A 21,542-nucleotide genomic window follows, 5' to 3' on the forward strand; every position below is an offset into this window, starting at 1 on the left:
CATTAGAGGGTTTCTTAACCACAGATAATTATTTATCTTGCTCTGATCAATGAATGTAAGGAGAAGAAAAACAACCATCCCCCAAATGGTTTTAAGAGAGCACTTGATCACAAAAAGGATGTGACGCTATCCCATGCAAAACAAGGTTTTAATTAAGTGGCAGCAGGATCATTTTCAGTGATATGTTCCTACAGAGACACTCTCAATTGTTTCAAAACGTATCTGCAATGTCATAGAGAGAATTCAGAGGAAGCAGTGAAGCTTCCAAGACAGCTTACATGCTTTTGGGAGCTTAAATTTCATTTTTAGGAAAGATGCCTTAGGTCTCGGAAAGGAAGGGGTAAAGTAGTAAGACAATTCAGGAAAAGCTTTATGCCTGTGGAATGACATGACAATAAGATGTATTTGAAGTTTAAGGCATAGATATTAAGAACACACACCCTTTAGATCTTCAATTCTCAGATCATGCAATGAGAAATCATTTTCATACAGATAAGTACCGATTTTTTTTTTTTACATGAATATTCAGAATACTATCGCTTCCAAGTAACTACATAATCAAACTTTTCTGAAGAATTCTATAAAATCCTGGTCTCAGCTTATACACATTAAAAAAGCAATACAGATAATGCCATAAGGTACCTTCCAAACAAGACACTGGTTCCTAAAATTTGCAGCAAGAAGGGCACATAACTTCAAATATTTCAGGCACAGCTATAAAAGGTATCCAATGTACTACTATGTCCTTCACATTTTCTCGACATCCAAATTTTATTTTATGACTAAAAATTTATTTCTCTAAGACTTACTGTACGTTAGCTATAATCCATTTTATAAAGACTAAAATATCCTTCAGTTTTATTTTCTGCCTAGATAAAAGGAATTTATCAGGTTACAGAACAAAGAACTTTTTTACATCACTTTTCCACACAGATTTCAAACAGCAAACCAGAGGATAGATTGAAGTTTTGAGAAAGTTTGTCCTGCTATAAACACACGGTGGTGTTCCTCATATCTTAGCTCCTCCCTGTTTACTGGTCCCCAAAATTCTTCTTAAGGGTTAAGGAGGCTCTGCAAATCTGTTATCACTATTTTCAGTGCTGAGAAATATTTTTACATCCATGACTCTACAAAAAAAAAAGTTATTTTAACTGCAGCACTGGAAAGCTATATGACCTCTGAGAAGTTTCAGTACCAAGGAAACACAAGTCTCTTCCTCTCAAGTTTGAATATCACCAAAACACATGATCCAATCAGATCATGTCAGAATTGTATCTGACATTTCAATTCCCTTTAAGTTCATAGCTGCAGCAGTAAGTTTCATAAAACACTAACAAGTCCCTACTTCTGTAACATTTTTCCTACTTTCCAGCTGCTATCTACTCAAACAACTAAATAAACTATTTGGAACCATCACCTCAGTTTGTGTATTAGTACACTTCTGTCTAGCCATTAAAATCTCTTTATCTTCCTTTACCAAAAAGATAACTACCAATCATAAAGCCCAATAGAAGCAGGGGCCAGAGAACAGGATTGGATTGTGAAAGGGGAAGATGCTGAAAGGTTCTTCTCACTTTTGTATTCATTAAGCAAATAAAACATTCATCAAATTAGTTTTGCTCACAATTTGAGGTGTTCTTACACAATGAATTTCAAGAAACTAAAGCAAGTTTCACCCCCTTGCACATCTAGCAACAGCCTCAACCTTTAAAAAACTGCAGTATCATATACATAAGAACTCACCTGTGTTGTTTTACCAGACCCAGTCTCTCCGACCAGCACAAATGACTGATGCCTAATCAAAATATCCGTAAATCTTTCTTTATATTCCCAGACAGGAAGTTGTAGCCTTTTTTTCAGGATGTCATAATATCGTGGTGTATGTGGTAGATTTGTGAAAGGGTTAATACTGTGTGGAATCATTGCTGGTTTTATAGTTGGTAACCCAGCAGCCGCATAGTACGTAGAGTTAGATGTAGGTCGCAAATCTTTTTCCTTGTCCCTTTCTCTGTCACGATCTCTATCTCTGTCACGATCCCTGTCACGATCTTTAGAACGGTCATCACGGTCCCTGTCCCGATCACGATCTTTCCTAAAATGAGTTAAGAGACACAACAGAAAATGAGATACTTGAATATTTAAATGCAGAGTAGGAATTTAAATACAACACAACTTTAAAGGTATCTAGTACAAAGTGGATATAAATCAAATCTTTTAAAAAGCCTTGCAAACAGCTACCTGGAAGGATAAGCAGCAAAGAGTAACAGTATATGATGCATGCTGAATATTAAATATACATAGTTACACTCATTGTACATAAGCACTGTCACAGTTCCTCTCATTACAGGCAAGACTGAAGAAAGCTATCACATGAAGAGAGCATTGTCTTAACCCTCTTCTTTTAATGACTATAAAGAATCAGTTGTACGTTCTAGACTTTTCTCACAGTTCTTCCCATCCCTACTTGCTGCTGCTGCAGAAAAATAAGAGAACACTAAATAGTCTTCTTGCCTACCTATCAAGGGAATTATGCTAACCCACAAAAACTAACTCAAGATAAGTGAGCCCTGGAAGAAAAGTTTGATTTTAGTGTCCCACAATTACTCTGCAGGTTTTTTTGTTCAAAGTCTTCCATACAATTCTGACTCAATCAACTTTGATATACAGTTTGTTGAGTCTGAAACTCAGACTTAAAACCAGCCACTACAGTTCACAGAATCATAGAACCATTTAGGTTAGAAAAGACCCTTAAGATCATAGAGTCCAACCATTAACCTAACACTACCAAGTTGTACCATCTTCTCCAGCATCACCTCCTACCACGCACTTAAAACAACCAGCATTTATATATTCCCATTTGTTCCAAATATTAAGTCAAAAAAAAGTTCATTGCACTTGCAAAAGAAAAACAGTATTTTCACCATAGTTATCCACTCAAATTTCAATCTCTGGCCTCAGTCTTAGCGGCAGTTTCTGATTTTGCAAATCCATGTACTTATTTTCGCACATAATCTCACGCTCCCTACGAACACTGAAACACTTGCAAAGAAATCCCCAGTTTGACCCAAAGAACTATAGCTACATACTTCTAATAAAAATCCCAAACTTACCCTAATTCAGCACTTTGAAATAAGCCCCACTTTACAAAAACACCTCATCACATTTTAAAACAGTGTAAGTCAAAAGATTAGTGGCATCTTTGCCTGCAAAACTGAGGATATCCTCAGCTTCAGCTTATTTTGTGTATTAACTGAAATCCCATCCAAAAGGCAAAACAACAAACTAAGTCAACACCAGCTTTATAGTAAATGCACGTATAAACATTTTTAGGAATAGTCATTAAGAGAAAACAAAACCTCCCCCTCTTCTTTACCAGCACTCAGGCACGCCTGAAAGAAAGACTAGAGAACATTTCTAAAGAAAACTATTGGCCAACACTCCTCTCCACAGCTTTTTTTTTTTTAAACATGCAGTTGGCATTCAAATGTAACTGGTGAAGTAATAAGCAAATTCGTACCTACAGAGAAGATGAAGTAACCAAGACTATATTAGTACTGACTCTATAAGTTTTAATTCAAAGTGTGCTGCACATTGGAAACAACCACCACTCCTGTTCTTGTATAAATGAATGTAATCTATACAGGCTGTATTTTTTTCCCCCACAATACTTCAACATATTATGGCTTCAGAGGTTGTTGCAATAAGTTGTTTTTTTTTTTTAAGACGACCTCTTTTAACACAGACCCATTGAAAATAAAGAAGGATTACAAAACATACTGTTCACTGTCACTTACCTAACTCACTTGTATATAGATTTTCCTAAAGCTTTGGACACTGAATTGTCTGAAAATTAAGGCCCTTTTAGATCATTTGCTTGAATCTGAGATACCATAGCTTCAACATTCCTTCCAACACAGTCAAACACTGTACAAGCTAGAAATCTCTTCTTACTGTAAAATGGCAGGCAAATATTGCAGAACTCAATAGATTCATATTCTCTGGTATGGAAAAGTTACCCCTGTTACAAACCGAAGGAACTAGGCGCCATTATGCTACACTTAATGGTGAAAGAGTCTAAGACCATGTATCAGACAGGAATAAAGCTTTCAACTTGCAGTTAATGAGCTATTCACAACCAGATTTTTAAACATCCGCAGGTATTGGGATAAACAAGTGCACGGTCAGACAGTAATATCATTAATAAGAAAAGGAAATAAAGGTGTAAAAGCAATTTAATAATAGTAAAGCCAGAGTAAAATGCACCAACCTACAGCACACCCTTCACTGAAGAGAAGAATAAGACACACTATTAATGGGGTTTTTGTTTGGTTTTTGGTGGTTTTTTGTGTGTGCGCGCTTCTGAAGGATTTTTATTCTTCATCGGTATCTAGTCAAAGTGTAAAAAAACCACACCAACAACACAAACTATTCCATAACCATTTACTTGAACAGTATGATGTCAGAAGCTTCTACATCACCGATCAAGTGTATCTTCAGGTATGCTTCAGCCTCACATAAACCAGCACTACTGCTAAAATGAACAGAACCACACTGTTGCCAACCCTTCCTGTGTGTTGGTATAAGCACTTCAATGGCCTTGTGCAGAACAAGCCCTCCCTAGACCCCCTCCACCAATGTTAATTCTAACTCAGCTCAGTTCTCTGAGGTAGTCTCCCAAACACTCACTTGCAGCACAAGGGAGAGGGCAGCACTGTCATCTTACGTGTTGGTAGCAATTTGTGTGGGCTTAAAGCATAGATAAAAATACAACCTCAAGAACAAGACAGTGGATTAAATGGACTACAAATACGATCCAGAACGGAAAGTCCTGTTAATCCCCCATTTCTCAGTTTCTTCATCGAGCTCTTACAGCTGTTTAATAATACAAATAAGACAACAAACCTATCAAGTTCTATCTACGTTTCAGAAGTAAAGAACTACTTACAGGTTAATCAAGAGAGTTGTGTCTCTCTTAAAAAAAGAGAAGTGGGGGCAACCAGATCTCAGAATAGAAAAAACACAACATATAACATGCCATCAAACTTACTCTCTAATACTTGATCATTTTATAGCAGCACTTTTTTTTTTTCCTAAAAATGTTTCCCAGTCTCCCATTATTACTGAAACTTAGCAAACACATCCAGACTCCTTTAGTCAACAAGGGAAGAGAGGAATGACAGTTACACTGCCATATGAATTTACTAAACTTTCTAAAAATGCAACTTGGCAGTTCTTAATTTATAAATTGTCACATTTATGTTACTTTTCATTATTGCACAGAGAAAACTGATCTCAAACCCAAAAATGAACAATAAAAGAATCATAATTTGATCACATTTGTCTTGTGCCTGAATCCCATAACAGCCTCCATAATCAGAAGGGGGTTGGGGTTTTTTGCTTTGTTTTTCAAGCAGTCTGGTCCGCTATCTGCTTTCACTTCCTTATGACCACACATATATAATATATACACACATGGATACAAAAGAAACACTGTTGCAATCACTAAATCAGAGGATGAAAAGCATATAAAATGAAAATGGAAACAAAGGGCACAAGGTAAAACCACTGATCATCACAGTCGAAGTCTAAGCACATCTAATAGAACATCAGTGTTTTTTCTCCATTACTAGACATGGCAACAGTTGATGCAAGAAAGCCAATGCAGCTAAAGGAGGATTTCTGTTCTATACATAAAAAAACAAAGTACAATTAGTTTGACTGATACATCCCACTAACACAGTAGCTGTGATGTTACACAACAACAACTGAAGTTAAGTATGTGTGGGAAAAAATCAACAGATTTTAAATAGTATGTATGCAATTCACACAAATACTGTAACCAAAAACCTTCCCATACAATTCCTGTTTTCCAAAGAAGTTTTTTACTTTCATAGATGATACTTCAAGACTGGAAGAAAACAGATGTTGTGCCAATGCTTAAGGTTACATCAACAATTACAAGCCTGTTGGCTTGGCATCGTTGCCATGTAGAGCCACACATACCAATACAGGCCTTAATTAAAATGGAACTAAATAAAATGCAGGGAAACTCAATACAACTTTCATATTTAGTCAGATGGTCCAGTTTGAATGCAAGATAAACTACTATTCTGCATGGGAAGTGGTAACCATCCAAGGAGCTAATTCAGCTTAATCCAGCTCCAAAACCAACTAAATTGCATAAAGGCACTCTCTGCACAGAGGAAGACATGTACATACATGCTATTAACAAGAATCTCTCTCTGCATCTTCCTTACAGCCTTCCATAAGCTGTAAAAGCAAACTACTCTAAAATAAATCAAGACAATGTAACATTAGTATGGCTTGTGCTACATGAATTAAGATTTCAAGTAATACCAGAAATAATCACACTCAATAATTATGCTTATAGTGACTTGTTCTCAGTCCTATGCCATTTAATGCTTTTATTGGCAGCGGAGGAGGAGACAAAGAAGGGGCACAAGACCAGCACTTGTATAGTTTTTTGGTGCCATAAAGATCAACGACTTCTGGTTAAAAAGTTTTACCACTGGTGGAAACTCATTACAGTATATACAAAACGGTAAGACCAAGAGTTCAGGATGACACTACATAATTAGCAAAAACAATGCCAAATAAAACCATGCCAAAACTATAAAATCCACCAACATACAAACAAGGAAATACTGACCTGTGATTATCTTTACAACCAACTGTAACAGTTGTACCATGTCTAAACAATGCCCAGTTTTGGCATAACCATTTGAAAATTTTACAAAAATCTTTATGTACAAAAAAGCTGCATATGCACAACTTTTCTGTATACACAGAAGAGCTATTTGAACTTCTTTCAACTCAGGCAAAAACATATTAAAGGAAATAAACAGCTCAATACATTTATTTAAAAAATAAGATTATGGTGATCCTACATACAAAAAATAGATGTTCAATAATAAACATTCACTTTTGTTTAGCAGAGAAAAATGCATCAAACTCTAGGGGTTAAAAACTGAAGCTATACAAGCTCACCTTTAAAAAAAAAGGCAAGTTTTTCAAAGACTGTTTATCAATGAACACTAATTGCTACGGTAGACTTTTAGTTATTGCAAGCTTTGAGAACAAGATTAAGTATTTTTCTTAGATAAATAATCTAGACCAAAACAATGCTGCTGGACTTTAGAAATGGATTAATTCACGGAAGTCTTTTGTGCTCCATCAAGAAGGACAGACTAGATAAACATAGTATTTATTTGTGTTTCTTTAGACTTCAGAAATGTACTTTAAAGAGCCACCTGCCTTCCTCCCCCGCCCAATTAGAGGATAAGAGATTATGTAGAGAAGGCTCTAAACCAACTGTGTATAAAAGGACAGCACCAGTGTATTGTCTGTGTTCCTGCCATTTCATTAATCTTAATGAAAATCTGCTAAACGTTGTGCAGTACAGTCCTAAAACATTAACCTTTACAAAACTAAGGAAAAAATAGAATCCCTCCCCTGACCCCTACCCCAAAACCCACCTCACCATCGATGCTTACTTGAAGTCAAGCATATCCCTGCCGGTTACCGAGTGAAAGACGTTAACAAAGAAATAACGTTCCTACCAGAGTAGGCACTAATTATACAGCCGGACCAAACCTCATGATGACCTCTAGGACCACATTTGCCAGACCTCTCAAGTCAGAGAGAGGATGAAGGAAACAAACAAAAAAGAAGGGGGGGGGGGGGGGGGGGGGGGGGGGGGGGGGGGGAACAAGAGGTAAAGAACGAAAAGAGCCTCAGACAAAGCCGGGCGCGGGGGAGTGGGCCGAGCAGCGCGCCGCCCCCGGCTCCACCGCGACGGGAGCCCAGCCCAGCTCGCCCAAGCGGCTAGGCCGGCGGCTTCCTCCCCTTCCCCCTCCCAACACCGCCACACGAGGCTCTCCCCGCCCGCTCCCTACCACCGCGCTGCCGCCATCCGCCTCCTCTGCCCCCACCGAGGGGCCCGGCCCCGACAGAAAGGCCGATCCCGGGCCTAGGCCTAGCGCTCCAGAGAGCCGCCGAGGCTCCTGGGCCTGCCCAGCCGAGGTGGCGCCGCTGGGGGCTCGCCGCGCGGCTTCGGCCGCTGCAACCCGCTCCTTCCACCCCGCATGGCGGCCGCCCCGCTCCCCGGGGAGGCCCAGCTCCGCGAGGAGCGGCCAAAGCCGAGGATGGGGAGCGGATTGCGCGGGAGCCGCTATGATCCCCCACCCGCCGCAGGCCGCGCTCCCCGGGCCGGGCCGGGCCGCCCCTTACCCGTCGGTGGTGCGTTTCTTGCTGGAGCTGTAATCGTCCCCCAGATCTAGGCGGTGGCGCTTGGACATGATGGCGGCGGCGGGCGGGGTGGCGCGCAGCCGCTCGATGCGGCCGTCGGTCGGTCGGCGGGCTGGCCGGGGCTGGGTGCGGCGGAGCGCGCTCTCCGCTCCTCGAGCAGCAGCAACGGCGCCGCGAGGCCAGGCACAGCGACTAAAATGGCGGCCGGAAGGAAGCGCCGGGGCTGCGCGAGACGCTGGCGCGCGCGGCGACGTGGGGGGGGGGGGAGAGGGTGGAGCGCGCGCGCGGGCGGGTCCGCCTGCGAAAGCCTTCCCTCGGCGCGCGCCCAACGGTCGGCGCCGCCCCGCGCGCTGCAAGGGTCGCGCCGGGCCCGCCATGATGGTGGCGGCGGAGGCGGCTGGTCGCTGCGGCTCGGGGCCGCTCGGGGAAAGCGGGGCCGGGCTGCGCAGGGACCTTCCGCGGCGAGTCGGGGCGGCCGTGTTAGGGGCTGGCAGCCTGGCCGTTACCGTTGATGCCCTACAAGAAAAACCCTTTTCCACAGCCCTGTCTGTTCGCCCGGGCACGCGTGTGCTGGAACGGGAGATTCCACGGAGGGAGTTTGAACTAGGATAACCGTCTTGGTAAACCTCTGTTTTGGGCTGTCACGGACTTCCCTGGGTACGTTAGCCCTGCGTGTGGAAAAAGGCCATCTTTCACAAGTCATCTGTAGCAGCAGAAATAGTAGAAAACCAGGGACATTAAAGCTATCTACATGCTGTAGAAGCACATAAAGCCTTTGACTACTCCAATGTCAACAATAAGTATTCATGGCAGTGTATTTCATGAGGAAAAAATTTAACTGTCTTTGAAAGACCCAGAAACACAGTTACTAGGTTTTGCCACTTTCTCTTGTAGTTTGTCTACTGTGTCTATGTAAGATTACCAGTGCAAGGGAAACCTGTGTTCATTAACAAACACGCCAATAGTCCTGTTTAGTTGTACTACATCAAAGTTCTCTAAGTGTGAGCATGGCTACGATGGCATTTAGTAACACAATTCCTGAAGTGAAACAAGACACATGAGTTCAAGTGCCATTTCCTCACTACAGTTAAGTTCTGCTTGAACAGTTACAGCTGTAATTAGTTATTTTTCACACTTCCAACCAGCGTAACTGCCAGCAGAAGTCTGCAAGTTTAAGCCTGGTCCAGAAGAGTTGGTCATCAGAGTTGTTTCTTGTGCCCATGAGCTGTTCCCCATCTCCTACCACCCCCAGCACCTTTTAAGAACTGGGTTAACCATCCACACAAGTAGCATTTGTCCTCTAACTGAAGGCACAGATGAGCCTGGGCAGGAGAAGATGAAGTCAGGCAGACCATGAGATGCCTCTAATGACCATGTCTTCAGGTCAGAAGCACACTTGGTGCTCGCTGAGCAACCTCTGCTCTCACACAACAACTTCCTTCGGCCATTTCTGCTCCCTCCCGGCACTAAGTCTCAGCAGCTGCCTCACCTTCCAGTGTGGTCACTTGATACTTCAGCACAGCTGATAAAAGCCAGTCTCTAAGAGCTTCTGGAAAGGCAAGAGGCACTGTTCTTGATACTTCTGACAGCTATTTGGGGAACATCAACCATTGGACATTCTGTTCTCTATTCTTCCCCTCTCCGTTCACAGTCTATTTCATGCTCCTTCAGCACTACTGTAGTCATTTAAATTCATACCATAGACAAGTAATTTTAAGATAGAAATTAAAAGCACTACCATCATATCAGTATCTCTCTTCATCTAGGTACATTTGTGGAAAAACATGCACTTTGCAAGGCTTGCTCCCCGTCACTCTTCATAGCCCTTCTGCCAGAGATTACCACAACCTTTGCTCACCTACTTGAATGAACACTCGCTCCCTAAGCATTTTGGTCAAAGGAATTGGGTTAGTTCAGATGTTTTAAATAATAATTTTTTGTTAACTCTGACTGTGAAAGCAAGGGAGCATTCACATAAATGGCTCAGCTAACAAATTCGAAAGTGGTCAGGAAAGATCAAGTAGCAGTGACCTGTTCCACAAGTACAGCCAGCTCAGCAAGTGGGTGTTTGTCCATAGCTTCATGTTCCAAAGATTTTCTGGGATTACATCAGTATAACTACTAAAATATTTCATTAGAGTATGTTCTTTAATAGAAGAGCATTCCTGTTGCTAATTTTAGATAATATAACAAAACGGCACCCACAGCTCAACTGGAGTTCTAGACACTAGTGTAATAAGAATAACATTATTCTGCTTAGAGTTATCAACTGAAATAAATATTCCTGGAAAGCTGGATTTTGAGCTTTTCCTGTGAAGCTGGCAGTAATTTTTCAAGTTATATTACAAAAAACACTGGGATATCTATGTCAGAGGTTGCCAGAGGATAAGCGTTACAGGGTGTCTCTCTCTGTCCCAAGTATCAAGCTTATTTTTTGTGATGCTGTGGTAGTGTACACAGAGCTGTGTTCTCAGAATGCAGCTAAGGGAAGACTTTCTACATATCTCCCCAAGTGGATTTTAAATGATGTCTATCTTAAACAGAAGATTATTGAAACAGAGTGTTTGAATAGCACACATTTAGCTTCTCAGAGAAGGGAGGAAAAAAAAAATAGCGGCTAGGTCTCCCTGGAAAGTGGGAAAACAGAGGAAGAAGATAAAAGCATTACATGCATCGGTTGGGATGAGCAGCTACTGCTGTGCGGTTCTCAGAAGGCAGCAACTGTCCAACAATGGGAGCCTGGAGAGCTCTGCAGCTATAAATTCCAAATCTTGATTGCTCATCCCTATGCACAGCAGCATAAAGCTACTTAGGATCTTGCTGCAGGTTACCACATGGCCAACACCGGGCAAGTTTCTGCTTTAGGAGGTAGGAAAAAAGCAGGTATCTCAGCAGGTATGAGATCTTAGGCTGTACCTCAGCAGCAAATGCAAAAAAGAAGGGAGGAAGATTGCATGTTAGTTGGGGTGAGCAGCTACTTGAGTGCTATGCCCCAGACTGACACCCACACACTAGTTCACTCTCTTAACAATACTTTGCAAACTCCTGAACTCATCCTCCACCCAACCGTGCTTTGAGCTATACGACTGTGTAATAAATGATCTGGTCTCATCCCAAAGAGTTTACAATGGAAGGCCTTCATCCTGCAAGCACACACATGCCTTATTTTACTAATGCAAATAATCCTTTTAACTTCAAAGGGATTACTAAGAGTAGCAAAATTAAGCATGTAGGTAAGTGCTTGCAGGATCACAGCCTAAATATAAGATGAGACGAGACAAAAAAAGATTGGTAAGCACAAATTTTCATAATGACAAAGTGATAAGCATTACGTCAAAAGCCTAAAGGATGAAAGAAACGTGTAAAATAGGGCATATTTAAGCATATTTTCTGCCTTTTCAAAGGCATTTGTTAAATAAGAGGTTTTTATATCCCCCCCCCGTCTTTTATATCCATCTATAAAAATGAAAATCTTAGATTACTAAAACAGGATACATTTATATGAGTTGCCATTTGACTATCTACTCTTCTACTCTCCATTTTTTACCCTAGTTTTAAAAAGTGTACTCGTGGGTATCAAAATCCTCTTAGCCAATTTCCAGTGAATATTTCTTTGCTTTTGGTATGGGCATAATACTTACTATGCTATTTGGGTTGAAAGGAGCATTAACATTTAAAACTGAAACAATGGCTTAGGAGAATAACATTATCTCTAATTTTTTGTTGTTTTGCTTTTTCTAGTTGTGCATTGCGTTCTCCCCAAAAGAATAAACATGGGTCTCAGACAAGCTGCAATTCAAAGACCTACCCTGGATCAGGTGAGGTTTCTGACAGAGAAGTCTAGTGTCACAGTTTAGGATATTATTGCCTGTAGCTAATTGCTTTACCCCTTTGCTAGAGATTACCAGGTCTATAAAGGGCAGAAAAATGAGATCTATCCAGTCTAGCATCTTAGTTGAAACACACCTTCTTCACTGGCTTAAGCTTAAACAGGGGATGGTGAAGTGAATGCTGCTGCTGCAATGGAAGCCACAATAATGAGCAGAGTTGTAAGACAGCTAGGAGAGGTTAAATCTACTAAAGCTTGTGTGTTAGAGCCCTAAAACCTCTGTAATACATATTTCTTTAATGGCTGGCTGGCTTGCGGTAGACCCTAAGCTACAGTCTATATGCTCCCAATGCTATGGCCACACTTGCGCTGCCAATATATATTTTTTTAATAGTTTACTTTTTAAAAACAAGTCTAACTCCTATTTTTTATAAATCTACAAAATATGATATTAAATAATTTCCTGCAAACTAATTTTAAAATATGAAAATGAAGTATTTCTGATAATTATCATTGCAATCACTGTTTTAAAATTATATATATATATAAAAATGGGTAATACCCTTCAAAAATTATGCAGGAGCCTTAAATGCAAATGCTCATCACAGACAAACTCTCTTTCTGTCCTCCCCCACCAAGCCCATGTGAATAAATGGATATTATCCTCATGTTCTGTCATGTCATCAGAGAAAGAATACTTGAGACAAGAACCCACAATCAGAGTATGTTTAAAAATGTCAGACTTCCACGTTTTTCAAATTTAAAAATATGAAGATGAATACATGAACTGATCTCAATTTCTGCAGTGAAGAAAAGAGGCAGCTTCTCTGTAATTAGAGAAGCTAAACTTTGCAACACTTCAAATATATATAAATCAACACTTTGAATTGCTCTGGGAAGTACGCAGTAGGAAGCCAGCATGGCAACAGCAGTATTGCCATGACAGCAAACTTTATCAGCCATACAGACACTATCTGAATTTTATGAATGGTTATTAAATGTTATCCCATACAGAACACACTGAGTCTGCAGGTCAGAAAGGTCTGAATGGGTTTGGTAAAGTTTCGGGGGGCGGGGCGCAGGGCGAGGGAGAGAGATTGCAGGTTTTTTATCTACTAGAACATTAACCAGAGTGACAAACCACTTTTTGAAAGAAACCCCATTCTCTAGAACAAAATACATTGCTGTAGACAACCAGTTGCTATTCTGAGCCCCTCAGTCACCTGCTGAGGCCTCATGATCACCTTTAGTCCCCTCAGAGAAACCTTGCAAGAGCAGGTATTCATTGTGTGCTTTGAATATAAATCAAAGAAATAGTGTAAATGCAAAACATCACCCCTGAGTAAATTAGGTTATATGTCTAATTTACATTCATTATACACGGAATTCACACATTGTTCTCGTAACTTCTAGGTCTTCGTGGTTAAAGTGGCATTGTTTTAATACCTCCTGCATTTGGAAACATCTGAAACTACAGGCTAATATGTTGTATGTGAAGGCAGTTTATCTTTTAAGCTCCTTACAGTCTAACTGCTTTCTATGCCAAGTCTGAAATCTTGTGAGAAGCTCCTTAAATATAAGGTGTTTTTAGGGAGCAGTAACTATTTAAAGTCAGAACTGTTTAAAGTCAGAGAAGACCACAATTTCAAGCTTGTTGTTTGATCTTGTGCTAGAGTATTGGAAGAAAAGCAAATGCAAGTTTTTCAGTTGGCACTTATTTGTAAAAGTCTGATTCTTTTTTGTGTTTTCTTTGCAAATTTTTCACATCAGCAAAAGGAAAAAATGTACTACATTGGTATATATTTTTCATTCCTTTTGTATTGAGTACAATCACCTGTTATTCACTATTGCATTAGCTCCTTAAGACTTTTTTTTAAAGTGCTGTCTTTAATACAATCTGTAAAACATTCATATTCATGCCTAAGATTAGGCATGCTGGATCTACCAGTGGTACATCTTCACTCTGAGTATCTGCTTAAGTATTAGGAAACTTATTTGCTTAGTTTCTGCTACCTGTATAGAACATATGCAGTTTCAACAAGCTAAGATTACAAAAAAGCTAGTGAGCAGTGAAATAGGCGATCTGATAACCTCTACCTCATGGGCTACTAACATCTAAAGTGGTAAATATTAACCCTTATCTTCATAATAAGTTCCAGACTACATAACAAAATAATAGCAGTAGAAAATTATACACACTAAAAATCCATCATATCCTAGAAATAGTTTGTAACAAACCATAAACATTAACAATCATACCTTGCCCAGCTGGGCCCAATTTTTTAACAAATGGTCTTCCTTATTCTTTCCCTAGATGATCAAGACTTTTTTCCCCCAACTGTGTTAGAAGTCCACTTGCAGAAAAATCCTCAGCAGCCAATGAAAACACTGAAAGCAGATTTAAACTTCTGCAGCTGTGTAACCTCCCTCTTGCCAACTTATTACCATAAAGCCCTAGCCTTGTAGAAGTGAGGTTATTTGTTAGTGTGTGTCATTCTATCCTCAGCTCACAGCTGGGAGTAACAACCTTAGTATAATCTGAAAACCAGTATAACAGTCCTAAAGGAGCTGAAAGAAGTCGTTGGCTAAGTTTGGGGTTTTTTTTAGGGGGGTGGGGATTAAAGCACTATTATATTACATTGCGTACCCTGTAACGATGTCCTTCTCTCTAATGAGCAAGACTGTTCCCAAAGGGAAAGGAGAGGGTGCTGCTAGAGCTGCTCCTTCTTGTAAAAACAAAAGAACCGATACGATATTCTGGTGAGTGACCTTCTTTGTAGAGCTGGAGCAACTTGCCTCTCAGCTGAAAACAAGGAGAATGCTATACTTCCAGCATTTTTTAAAATTATAGCAGCCATATCTAGGTTAATATAAAGAACTGTCTCATGTGCCCTTAGGCTCACTTTTGTATTTAGAGTAGTGGTGACCTTGTTTTCTACACAATTCTGCCTTTGCAAAGGTGAGCCATATGTATGGCCTCTTTCTTGTGTTAAACTGGGCCTGCCCTAGGCACATAGGATAGTTGATCTATACACATGCAGGTTGGATTTATTATGTAAGTGCTGGTTTCTGCCCAGATCTGGAAGGTACAGAGAAAGAGGACAGTGAAGAGCATGCTCTTGCCATAGTCTTGCTCAGACTCTTTGGACCTGAACTGCAAAGCAGATGATAACTTGTTCTGAAGGCAGCAGCTTGCTTTCAGGCTTCATTTTCTTGGGCCCCATCTTGCATCATGTCAGTGAACATTTCCTTGTTGTAGGAGATGCCTCCAGAAAAGAGAATGGCTGGGACTCATCTGTGCTTGTTAGGTGTTATGCAGCCTACATGGCCTAAATAAAGCGATGCTGGTTCAAACTTCTTCTTGTCTTCTATGAATGTGTAATACTACTATATTGTGTATAGCACTGTGTATAGTATTTTCATGTACTATATGAATGTGTAATACTACTATTATAGCAGTACTGTACTATTACTGTAATACTACTATAATAAGAAGGGAGGCAGAATTAAGGTTATCAGAGGTAAAGAAGTGCTTCTGCAATTTTAACATGTTTTTGAAGTACCTTCTATCTATGCAATGGTACATGAAATATGTAACACACAGCCCAGTCTTATGTTATATTTAACATGCAGCAAGTAGTTCCACAGGAGTAAATGAGGTTTTTCAAGATAGTGCTGCAGCACTATCAGGAAGCAGTCCCAATCCTGAGTGCTCAGTCCCGTCTCTGCAGTACCCTCTCCCTCGCTATGGCATGGTTGTTTGGGTAGTCATGCAGTGCATCAGGCTGTGAAACCGATATGGCTAAAAAAATAGCCTAGCAACAGCAACGTAAAAGCAGTTTCTTAGCGTGTTTGGTTTCCCAACAAGGACAACAGATGGAGTAGCATGGGGACACAGACAAGCAACCGGAGGCAGGACACTGTGGCAGCTGCCAGATCGCCTGAAAAAATCCATGACATAACAGCCTGACACTGCTCGTAGTGGATAAAGTTCAGTACTTGAATATATCTTTGGAGGATTAGGACCAAAGAATTGTGTATTTTCTTGTAAAAGCTATTTTTTAATATGCATTTTTCCATACCAGATGACTGATCCTACATTAAAGTGACATCCTGATTGATTTGTTTACATTTACATGAATAATATTAGCTGTTCTTAGAAAAACACTTATTCAGCATTTTTTGCAGAAATATTCAGATATTTGACATTGGCTTTATTTTTCCATACATTCCAGTGGAAATCGATTAATACCTTGGAGCAAATTTACAGTGGAGAATCCTAGAGAATTTTCTTTCCTTTAAAAGAAGGCAGTGCTGCTTAGCACCTTGTGTGGGAGAGTGATGGGGTAAGGACTGAATCTTCAGTACAAATATTCTATGAAAAGCATGCAGTATCCTACAGTGAAGCATGTTGGTTTGCAGGAACAGTAAAGTAGGAAAAAACATTTCAAGTCCTCCAAGATGTAGCTTGTCGTGGTTTAACCCCAGTCAGCAGCCAAGCACCACACAGCTGCTCCCTCACTCCCCGTCCCCCCTGCCCCTGCTCGCGGTGGGATGGGGAGGAGAATCAGGAAAGAAGGCAGAACTCGTGGGTTGAGATAAGAACAGTTTAATAACTAAAGTAAAATATAATACTAACAATAATAATAATGAAATATAATAATAATAATAATAGTAATGAAAAGGAATATAACAAAAAAAGGCGGGGGGGAAGGAAAAAAAAAACAGTGATGCACAATGCAGTTGCTCACCACCCGCTGACTGATGCCAGAGCCATGATCCGTGCCTCCTGGCCAGCTCCCCCCTGTTTATATACTGGGCATGACGTTCCATGGTATGGAATACCCCTTTGGCTAGTTCAGGTCAGCTGCCCTGGCTCTGCTCCCTCCCAGCTTCTTGCGCACCTGCTTGCTGGCAGAGCATGGGAAACTGAAAAGTCCTTGGCTTAAGATAAGCGCTACTTAGCAACAGCTAAAACATCAGCGTGTTATCAACATCATTCTCACACTAAATCCAAAACCCAGCACTGTACCAGCTACTAAGAAGAGAGTTAACTCTGTCCCAGCCGAAACCAGGACATAGCCGAAACACTGCGGACCTTGTAGAGGATGTTAAATCAAATGAGACTCTTACATGCTCATCTTTTTAATGGTGTATCTATTCAGACGCTTAAAAATAAATCTAAAATAGCAGAACAAGACCTGAGCAGCTCTGTTACCTGTCTATTGATAGACATTTGTACAACAAAAAGCTCTAATATCCCTCCTACACATCCTTTAACTCTAAAGTTCTCCCATAGGTGTAGTTTTTGTAAGCTTTCTGATCTACTTTTGTGAAATAAGCCGCGTTAACAAAGAGCTAATTTTTGGACTGTTTTAAGTTAACCTTTCTCATTTGGACAGAAATGAGTTAGGGAGCGCTTACATGAGTTGCTTTCTTGGAAGGTTAGGGTAGCAGGAAAGTATTAACAGTCCAGCAGAGGGACATTGCTAGGAAGCTGAGGGTAATAATGTCTTGTAATCCCCAGGATGGATCTAGAAGAGGTTTGCTGCTTTGTGCTTTAAGAATACCACTGAACAATAACCCGTACAGATTCTGCAGGTGGTCTATGGTAGCTTTATTTGTAACGACAGCATCTCCCACCTGTATTCTGATTGAGAGTAAATGTCACCCCTGTCTAATGCCATGGTGATTAATGCTATTGAATTAAAATGTTCTCAGTAGTTAATACTAAGAAATAGCTAAGAGACATGTTCATAATCTGCTTTGTCATATCTTAACAACAAATCACTTTTCTATACTAACTCCAGAATAGTTAAGATTGAGATTGGTGTCAGTGCTTTCAAAAACATCTGCTGACTTGATCTGAAAATTGTGCTGTTTCATAGGGTCAGTATGAAAAATGCTAATTTATTTCAGCATGAAGATTTTTGAGATATAGTCTGTCCTATCCACTCTTGCATTCACAAAATCATCCAGTTCTGCTCATGCCTATCATCTGGATGCTCCTTGGAGGAATACTACTTCTTTAGGTTCATCTCAGTTCCAATATTGTGTTCCCCCAGGGGGAAGGAAAAAGAGCGGGGTGTATAAAAGATGAGAATGCCAAGGGAAAAAACAGTAGTGGTAAAGGGACAGAAGAGCATAAGAGCTGACAGTTACAAGAGAAAGAGAAGCAGAAACAGAAGAAAGAAGAACAAAAATTCAGCCTTCTGAACAGAGCCTCTTCTCAGACTTTCTAAAGGGATAAAGTTTGAAAGTGAAGATGAAAGAGTCACAGGAAGACTGAAAGACAAAGCACTTAAGGAAAAGGAAGGGTGTCACCTTCTTTTGCCTTAAAGCCCTCATCAGACATTTAATGTGCAAGCGTGTGTGTCTTCACCAGCACATTGGTATCAAATTGCAAACCTCAGACCTATTTCTCACTCATTGTTCCCCCCTTATCCTAATGTTCTAAAGTACATAGAGCTTGTGGCTACAGAGCCCTGCCTGTCCTCAGCAGTCCTTCTCAGCAGTCTTCCTCTGTGCTGCATGCATGCACAGGCTTGCATAGGCTGTGTATGTACTCCCACACACCAACATGTACTTTCAATTAAAAATAAGTTGCAAGTTACCAATGTTGAGAAATCAACTCTAAACCACAAAGGAGAGGGAAGCAGAACTAATATTTCACTGGAGGAAAAAGAATAATGTAGAACAAATTAAGAGAGAAGGCTGCAGGTGAAACTTTGGTCAGGGAAAACGCAAAGTGGCCATATGTTCTAGGTACAATGTCACAGATCTCCCAGGAGATGAGCCCAGATGCTATGTAGAATACAACTGTGACTTTGTCATTGAGGCAGGTGAGAATAAGAAAGAAAGAAGAAACAGGAAGAGAAAAATTCCTAGTGTTAAATACCACATAAATCTAATTACCCTACACTGAGTCTAGATCAGAACTAAGCGTTAGCCTAAATTCTGACCTTGCTGTTGTTTAGTGAATGCAGCTTTCTGAGTTTCATCGTATGTTCTTTCAAGATGCCTGTGATGCAATGCATCCCAGTCTGCACTGATGCTACTCTTAATGCCTCTTCCTTTCTGCCCATTTCTCAATATGTGGTGTGTACCATATATGGTTATCAGCACTGGGCTGCTGCACTGTATTTTTAATTTCTTCCATCAGCTTTCATTTCGATTCAAATAGATCTACTGCTATTGCCAGCAGCCCAATAAACCAGGTCTGTGCTGGAATATTAACAAGGGCTTCTAATTTCAAAGAGGAGATAGGTAAGGGTTTCTTTATCACTTATTAGTGTGCTTGTACCTTCACCATTAAGACTCCCTCCCAGTGTGTATTTTGTATTTCTGGGTAGGTCTTCACCAACAGAAATATGTACGTATTATGTGGCAAAAAATTGCCACATGATTAAATTTAGCTCTTGAAACTAGCATTACAACCCACCCTCCCCCCGAATTCCCCAAACCTCCAGCTCTTTCCCATCCCCATCAAAGAGCTTATTAGGGAAAACAACAGAGCAAAATACTATATTTTTGCTTGATATTTATTTGAAATGTGCTCAAGTGATGGTGCCTTGGCCTGCAAATTGACTTTGTTACTTTATCTTCTTCGTCTGGAGGAGGAGCAGAGACAATGTATTCATGCTACTAGATAAACTTCCTACAGGAATGATCCTGAAACCTGTAAGCAGCCCCAGTACAGTCAAGAAGCAAAGCCAAGACTGTACCAAAAGTTGTGTGTTCCACAATAGTTCTCTAAGAACCAAAGGTCTTTATGGCTCAAAGTCCTGATACAGGAAAACTACTGCAACAACTCAGTAGCCAACAGTATTAAATAGTACCTGTTTTCTTAAGTCAGCTGTGAAGAGGGTGATTCATTCAGATACTGTCAGTGAGGTGCACTGGCCAAGGCATATCTGGAGTCTGTGTCCAACTTTGAAGGGGATGTGGAGAAACTGGAGAAGTTCCATCTGAGGGCCACCAAGGCAGTTGGGGCATCAAGGAGGAGTGGTTGGTCATTGGCCATCAGTGAGCAATGAGGGAGCTGGGCTTGTTCAGTCTGGCAAAGAAGAGCTAAGCAGCAATCTATCAGCAGCCTACAATGCTTGAAGGGGAATCACAAAGGTGATGGAGCAAAACTCTCCTCCGTAGTAACAGACAATATAACAAGGGGCAATGGGCACAAATTTCAGTTAGGGAGGTTTGGACTTGCTAGGAGGACAGTGCAGCACTGGAGCAGGTTCATACCGTTGTTTCCCCAGGGAGACAGTGAAATCTCCATCCTCGGGGCTTCTCAAGACTCACACGGATAAAGCCATGGCTGACCTGCTCTAGCACTGGCAAGAGTCCCAGGTCACACGGGAGGTTAGACCAGATGATCTCCAAAGGTCCCTTCTGACCAATATTTTTACGACTCTCTGAACTGAAAGTAAAACAAAAAGTCAGGAGTGCTTCAAGACCAGTTCAGTCATGGAAGAGTGAATTAAGTGACATCATCAAATTATTGCTTGGCTGATGTCGCTGACATTTGAGGTGAAGTAACTATATTCGAATTGCATAATTCAGAATCTTCAATGACAGTTTCAGTAAGAGTCCTAGTAATGTAAGGTACATGGATTTTAAATCACATTACCCTTTCAACTATAGAGATGTAAATTGCTGTGGAGTACTAGTGGATAACTTACATCATAGATGTCCAGGCCAAGTTTCATTTATACATGAACTGCGCAGTTTTATCTCAGTTTTATCACGCTGGCACTTTTTCTTAAAGCTAAATTCACTTTCAAATAAAAGCACCAAACAGACTGAAAAAATTATCTCCTTCTAAAAACAAGGCTTTCCAAAGAAATTCTCCGAAAGTGAATGGAAAGGGAAAAGCAGCCAAGGGGAAAAAAAAGGAAAACACTGATTAATGAGATTTGTTTGTTCTGGGGTGTGATCAAACAGGCCAGCACCACAGTCAATGATAAAAGAAGGCGAAGTGCTGCGCAGACTGTTATATTCATCTGCTTAAAATTCACATGGTCTGAGTGCTAGAATAATTTGCTCCACGCCATCTGGCAGACATAAGAAGTATGAATATGTAGTGGGGGGAGGGTGTGAGGAAATTGTCTGCATTTCTATAGCATGTAGAAATACTGTATTGGAGTTTGCAGCTTAAATCACACGTAATTGTTCAATACATTAAATGCACAAGTAAGCTGTAAGCAATCCAACAAATGCTAATTTTTAAAACATGTAGAAACAAACTTACTACATTGGTATAATCCCACTCTTTGTACTTTATATTTGGAACCAGAATGTAATACAAGCCATGAAATGCAATGCAGCAAGTCAGTACAAGTATTACTCACTGGACAGTATGAATTGCACAATGTCATCCATGCCCAAACCAGAGAGGATGACTGTTGTAGCTCTCGGCTAAACCTCTTAGCATCACTTATAAGCT

General features: G+C 40.6%; 1 protein-coding gene across 1 annotated transcript in view; it reads right to left on the bottom strand.

Annotated features, from left to right (window-relative positions):
- DHX15 (DEAH-box helicase 15) overlaps window positions 1–8,379 on the bottom strand; it is a 48,422-nt gene extending 40,043 nt beyond the window's left edge. The window contains exons 1-2 of the mRNA XM_050896746.1: window positions 8,251–8,379; window positions 1,744–2,092 (exon numbers count right to left, since the gene is read on the bottom strand). Coding sequence (XP_050752703.1) covers window positions 1,744–2,092; window positions 8,251–8,318 — 417 coding nt within the window. The 5' untranslated portion in view covers window positions 8,319–8,379. The remainder of the gene's footprint in view (window positions 1–1,743; window positions 2,093–8,250) is intronic.
- Between the last annotated feature and the right edge of the window lie 13,163 nt (window positions 8,380–21,542).

The sequence above is a fragment of the Gymnogyps californianus genome, chromosome 4, assembly GCF_018139145.2.
Source record: "Gymnogyps californianus isolate 813 chromosome 4, ASM1813914v2, whole genome shotgun sequence".
NCBI lineage: Eukaryota > Metazoa > Chordata > Aves > Accipitriformes > Cathartidae > Gymnogyps > Gymnogyps californianus.